General features: G+C 33.6%; 1 protein-coding gene across 1 annotated transcript; it reads right to left on the bottom strand.

Moving 5' to 3' along the window:
- Positions 1–677: 677 nt before the first annotated feature.
- Positions 678–5,593, bottom strand: LOC111291027 (uncharacterized). Its single transcript, XM_022882573.2, has 10 exons — positions 5,089–5,593; positions 4,906–4,984; positions 4,700–4,794; positions 4,296–4,400; positions 4,103–4,182; positions 2,516–2,606; positions 2,335–2,442; positions 2,016–2,102; positions 1,185–1,253; positions 678–1,070 (listed from the first exon to the last, which is right to left on the bottom strand). Exons 1-10 carry the CDS (start codon positions 5,317–5,319, stop codon positions 939–941), a joined length of 1,077 nt encoding a protein of 358 aa, XP_022738308.1. The 5' UTR covers positions 5,320–5,593; the 3' UTR covers positions 678–938.
- Between the last annotated feature and the right edge of the window lie 430 nt (positions 5,594–6,023).

Genomic DNA, 6,023 nt, shown 5'->3' with positions numbered 1-6,023 from the left:
AAATTTAAATATATAATTAATTTTGAACACATCAATTTTTTAAATTGTTCACATGTTAAAAATATAAATTATCCACATCAAATTATTTCATTTTTTGTTAGAAATTTTGAGATTACGTATGTAAATAATACCCTATATGATGAATCTAGTAAGACATTTAATGATAGAATAGTGACATGGGAATAAATAATTAACACAACTTTTAAAGCAGTCATTGCCAGAAAATCAGGATGTATTGGTTAATGTTAAATCTTTTAAGTTTGAAAGATTTTTGTTATACTTTAAGACTACTATATATAATAAATATGTTCATTAAATACATTGAAAACATCATATAACTATCAATTATTGCATTTAATGAAAATATTTTTTTATAAATAGTATATTAATTACTATTAATGATAATCTTTAACAAATTAACTTTAGAAGTCCCTCTTCAATTTTTCATTGGAGAAATGAAACTAGTGTTCATGCCAATGATTTGTGCTAAAGCCAGAAGCCGACCCTTGGGCTTGGCAATTTTCTTAGAGTTGCAAGAGAGTAGAGAAATGAGGACCAATAAGGTAAAAAAAACCCAATATTATGGACTGACTACCTTTTAGGCCGCCCACGATGATGTGATCTTTGGGCCCATCAAAACTACCTAATTTGATAATCCCCTATGGCTTTGGGTAAGGTGAGAAGAACGGCCGAGGATTTTAGGTTTCCATCCAACTTTACAGTTCTCTTCTGTTTGGATAAAGGAAAAAAGAAAAGAAAAGAAAAAATAAAACAACAGCAGCAGTTTCATATATGAAGGTGAACTGCCCCTGAAAATGAAAAAACTTAGAAATTTTCATTGCCTCGTCTAAAAAGCAAACATGTTTGAGCCACCGGAATCATAAAAAAATCAGACTAAATAAAAGCTATGTAAGATTGACCTAACAATTAGGAACACCCTATTCCAACTCCTGCTTGCCCTTACTTCTTTTCATCTTTGCCTTAAACCTTGACTTTGCCATGAGCGTCTGTACTGTGTTTATAAAGTTCCCAACGGCCATCAAAACCAATACGACCCCACAAAATATTATCTGCCAAAAACCAGCTCTCCATAACTAATTACATTATTTCTAGCATATATACAACCGAATTTTTTTTATTGCATAAATGAACAAAAAGAGATACAGTGAGAAGTGAAAACCTACCTGCCATTCTGAAACAACCCGGACAAATGCTGTCTTGAGCAATTGTATTCCTACGTATGCCTCAAAACCCTATAATCATGTTAACAAGCACACAAGAATATGATATGGTTAATTGCAATTATTTGTGGGGAAACTACAAAAGAAATTGGATAACTCATGAATACACACATCATGCTCAATTATAATAACATGCTGCAATGATAAATAGACAAGATTCATCAATCTTTCCCTTTTTGTATCGAGGAAGGGAAAAAGGAAAAGAATATAGATACTAGCATCCTTAGTGCTAAGCAGGAGAAAGAATAAAAGGACATAAGACTAGAAAATAAAAACAATTTGGTTCTTGTAACCAACAATTGAGATTTTCGGCAAGACCTTGGTCATACTCTAAAGCCCTTATTATCGAAGTGACTATCTTTGAGAAGTATTACTGACCTAATGGAAGTTCAACCCTGAAAAAGCACTTCACAAAACCTTCAGAATGTGATTGATTTAAGTTTTATGTGGCTTGAAAACTAAAATTAATCACTTTACAAATTGCCTAAAAGGCTAAAACATACTCCAAATCTGTTCGGGGACTTCAAAGAACTTATACAAACTATTAGTCTACATGCGGCGTGCAACTTCAAAGATAAATATGAATTTGATAGCAACAAGAGATCAACTTATTTGCTGACTCGAACTGTAAATCATGGAAGTCATAAGGAAACTACAAATTTGTGAGTTTGAACTGAAGGTTTTAGACCCTTTTAGTGATAAAGAACAGCATAAAAATGGATATTGTCCCATCTACACATTCCCAGCAGTTGGTCAAAAGTTAGCTTGCATTACCTGCATAAGGAAAAGTATTGGATATAAAACCCACAATTGCCCTTCTACACCAGCTGTTTCTCCCCAGACAACATCCATTCTATTAGCCTGAAAACAACAACATTAAAGATTAGAATTAAGAACTGGTTCTCCATAACTGTAAGGATTTGAAATGAAGGCATAATAGCTACTGCTAATGGCAGATAAGGGAAAAGATTTTGTAATATGAAAAACAACAAAAGGGGATTCAAACCAAGGTTATAGCTAGTATGCAAAAATAATTAAAGTTGAACAAAGGAAACAAAGAGTTCAATTCTTGATGCAGAAAGAGGAATAACACCTTTCCCAGGGCAATACGAGTATAAAGTCTTTGGCGCTGATATCTATTTTGTAGAAGCATGGCAACTCCTTGCATCATAGCCCATTGAAGAAAAAGTTCTACACCTCTCTGCAGAGGATTTAACAGTTTGTTAATCAATGAAACCCAGAATATAATTAGCGCACAATGGTACAACAAAGACCTGCTTTTGGGCACAATTAGGCTGTCCTTTAATCTCCCAAGTGAGACTAACTAGGGCCATGATCATAGCACAATAGTGATGGTATATCCACCTACAAAAGTATTATATAGTCATCAATTGAGTTGCACGAGTAGCCACGAAAATATGATGCACAAACACAAACACAAACTACAGACAAACAGTCAAACACTGAAATGAACATTAGAAGTTTTAGAATAGATTTGTTCCATAAGAAGGTAATAATTGTTTTCCCATGCTGTTTTAAGCCAAAATCTATCAACATTTATCCAAACAAAGCTAAGTACACAATAAATCTAGACTAGATAAAGAGTTTCCACAAAATCATAAAATACATACTAATCGAAAAGAAGATTTCACAAGATTCTAGGTCCTTCATAGCTCAAACTGGCTTGCTAAGAGGATCTGAACAATTTCAAATAACCCAGATAAAATGGTCATGAATAAAACCTCTTTCCCCACCCACGTTAAGTAGCACAGATGTTATTTAAAGACTGATTTTGACAGGTTGAAGTTGTAACTAATGTAGTTCGCCAAACAAACTAGAAAGGCCAATTTAACCAAGAAATATGCATGTATACAATCACAAGCAAGTCTATTCTCTCTCACACAAATCTGGCAATAGCAAGAAATCAAAAGGGTTTAAACAAAGTGCAATAAGAGACTCTTGCAGGTATTAACTGTGCAACAATTATCTAATGGAAGATCTAAATATATGAATTCAACAACAAAGGGGATAAGATATGTATAAAGCATCTTCAGCACAAGAAAATGGTTACAAGTTACAACTGGTACATAAAATCGGTTCCAATGATGTAACTAAAGGATAAAATTAACATGGACATAGACACCATCTTCTATCTATGTCCTCAAACAAACAAACAGGAGGATGTATTCCATCCTTCAAAACTTTAGGAAACATCAACTTCAGCGTTATAATAAGATAGAAAATCATACTGATGACCTCCCTCAGTCTTATGACATCCTATCCTCCCTAAAGCATCTTACTCACTAACTTCTACTTCTTCTCCACTCACCTACACACTCCCACACGGGCAAGCACTTTATAGAGTGCAACCATTTCATCCAAGTTGTCCTAAATAATTGCACAAATCACCAACCTAAGGGCAGGTGAGAATTATTAACATGAAATGACTACTCCAAAAGGAAAATACAATAGGGCAGGGCAAGGATGGTTAACTTTAGTGCATAAACATACACCAGAACAAGGTCACCAATTTCTAAACTCTATCCAACCTTGTGCCTTTGTAAGCATTACATTGAAAACCATGAATACATAATTTAAAATCATGTAATAACCCTTAAAAGAAAAACAGAAAGGATAAGGCTATCTGATTGCTAGGAGAATGAGCATATCTTCCAATATGATCCTGTCCACAGGTCACCATTTGCATGAACCTAAACACACCTTTCAAGTTATTTTAATCACAAAAGTATCGCATATCACAATCGCAGTTTTATGACAGTCCCTTTTATATAAAACAACACTAAAATGTAAAAATGCTTGCTTTGAAGGAAAATGTTGGAAAAAAGATGGCATGTAATTACCAAGGTCGAATATCACTTCCATTTGCTCGCAATATGTTCTCTCGCAAAGCCAAACCAGTATAAAGGAACAACAACCATGCCTTAACATAGCACACACGCAGCATTAAATCCCAGAAAAAAGAAGTGTGCATTAGATCAGCAACAAATAAACTGAATCTCAAACAAAACCCCTAAGGAATAACTTGTATAATACCTCGTACAACTGAACTGGAAATGCAGGCAAGCATCCTTCCCAGAACCAAGATCTTAAAATAAGCAAAGTTAATGGAAAAAGAAGAAACATCAAGGCAGTCCTATCCTGTTGAAGGGAGATAGTAAGTATAAATAGTTAATTTTCAAATATTCCCTTCTTTTTTTTCTCGAAAAAAATTCACAAATAAACCAGGAACCAGAAAAAATTCTACTACTAATTTGAGATGTGTAAACATACAGTAATCAAGGGTAAGTGAAATGTTAAATAAGGCTGCATTTGCACATTGGGGAGAATTTTTATATGAGGGAAATGACATGCAATTCTGAAATTGAAGAATATATTCGGATGCCAATAAAAAAATAGAATTAAAAAAAAAAGAAAGTTAAAAGAAAAGTGATGCGCACTCTATAGCTGTTATATTCCTCCTTAACTTTCAATTGGACATCTTTGCGGGATGCACGCACATTGATTGGTCCCAGAAACATCCTCAGAAATCTTCCTGCCATTTCCCAATTACAATTAATTAATTAACAAATCTTATTATCAGGAAAACTAAATCAATTCAAAATTTTTGAAAAAGAAAACAAAAAGCGAGAAGAAGTTATTATACCCTGAGCTTGAGCAGGAAGAAAAGCAGCGGCGTCCCCATCGGTTATAATACATCTGGCTCTCAGTAAATCCTCATCGAGCTGTTTGGAATCCAAATTTGATTTTTTTTTTTTTTAAGATTTCATTAATTAAAGAGAAAATAAAAAATGGAAAAAGGAACATTCAAAGGTAAGGAGGAGTTTGCCTTGTCGGCGAGCTTGGGATCCAAAAGCTTTTGAGAGAGAAGGGAATTGATCAAGGAACGAAGGCGGCGAATAGAGGACTCGAGGGAATTAGCTTTCTGGCGAAGAGATTGTTCCTCGTTGGATATCCTGGAAATAAGCGAAGCGCCTAATTCTTGCAACTCTCTGGCTTGCTCCACCACTCTCCCTACTTGTTCTTCCACTTCATTCGCCGATTCATCCACCCTCTCCATTTTCTTCTCCTTAGGGTTTTTCGAATAAAAAAAAAATGATCAACACTATACTATTCTATACTTTGATATGAAATCTCAACTTCGTGGTTTTTTTTTTTTTTTTTTTTTTTGATAGTCTTTATAGCGGAAGACGAAAAGAATATGAAATATGAAAATATTTATTTATTGTTCAAAGGTTGATAGAAGTGAGGATGTGGTTCAGTTAGTCTTTTTGGAACCATGTCATTGGGGAGTTGGGCGCTTGGAGAATGGGAAAGGAAAAGGGCTTCACTTCACTTCTCTTCTCTCTTCGGTCTTTTATACTAGGTGAGATGCCCACGTTACGTTGTGGCCTCCATTAAAATTATTAAAATGATATGAGTTATAATTGCTTAGTCATGGAGAAGATAATATCCAAATTATAGATATAAAATAAAAGTTAAAGTTAAAATTTACAACATAATAATAAAAAAATTATTTATAATTAGGATAAATGACAATTTTGAAAGTGTTAATTTTGATCATGCAAAAAAGTTAATAATCATTGACTTTTAAATGATTATTAATGATAAATTTTTTTTCATCTTTATGTAAATGACTTATTTCAAGTATTGTAATGGATAGTTCATGATTTGTTTTCTTATGAAATTAGTAAAGTGATGAAAGTATGTTGATATGAGAAATGCTTGTGGAAAGAAGTTGAGATATTTTATATACACAACATG

This window comes from Durio zibethinus, chromosome 11 (assembly GCF_047325235.1).
Source record: "Durio zibethinus cultivar Kanyao isolate XHJ-2024 chromosome 11, ASM4732523v1, whole genome shotgun sequence".
Taxonomy (NCBI): domain Eukaryota; kingdom Viridiplantae; phylum Streptophyta; class Magnoliopsida; order Malvales; family Malvaceae; genus Durio; species Durio zibethinus.
This window is presented reverse-complemented; position numbering and strand designations above follow the sequence as displayed.

Excerpts from the sequence above, each read along its gene's own strand:
- LOC111291027 (XM_022882573.2), bottom strand. The coding sequence starts at position 5,319 with ATGGAGAGGGTGGATGAATCGGCGAATGAAGTGGAAGAACAAGTAGGG. Across the intron at positions 4,183-4,295 it reads TTCCAGTTCAGTTGTACGAG|GCATGGTTGTTGTTCCTTTA; the intron begins GTATTATACAAG and ends TGCTATGTTAAG. Across the intron at positions 2,103-2,334 it reads CTCGTATTGCCCTGGGAAAG|GCTAATAGAATGGATGTTGT; the intron begins GTGTTATTCCTC and ends TGTTGTTTTCAG.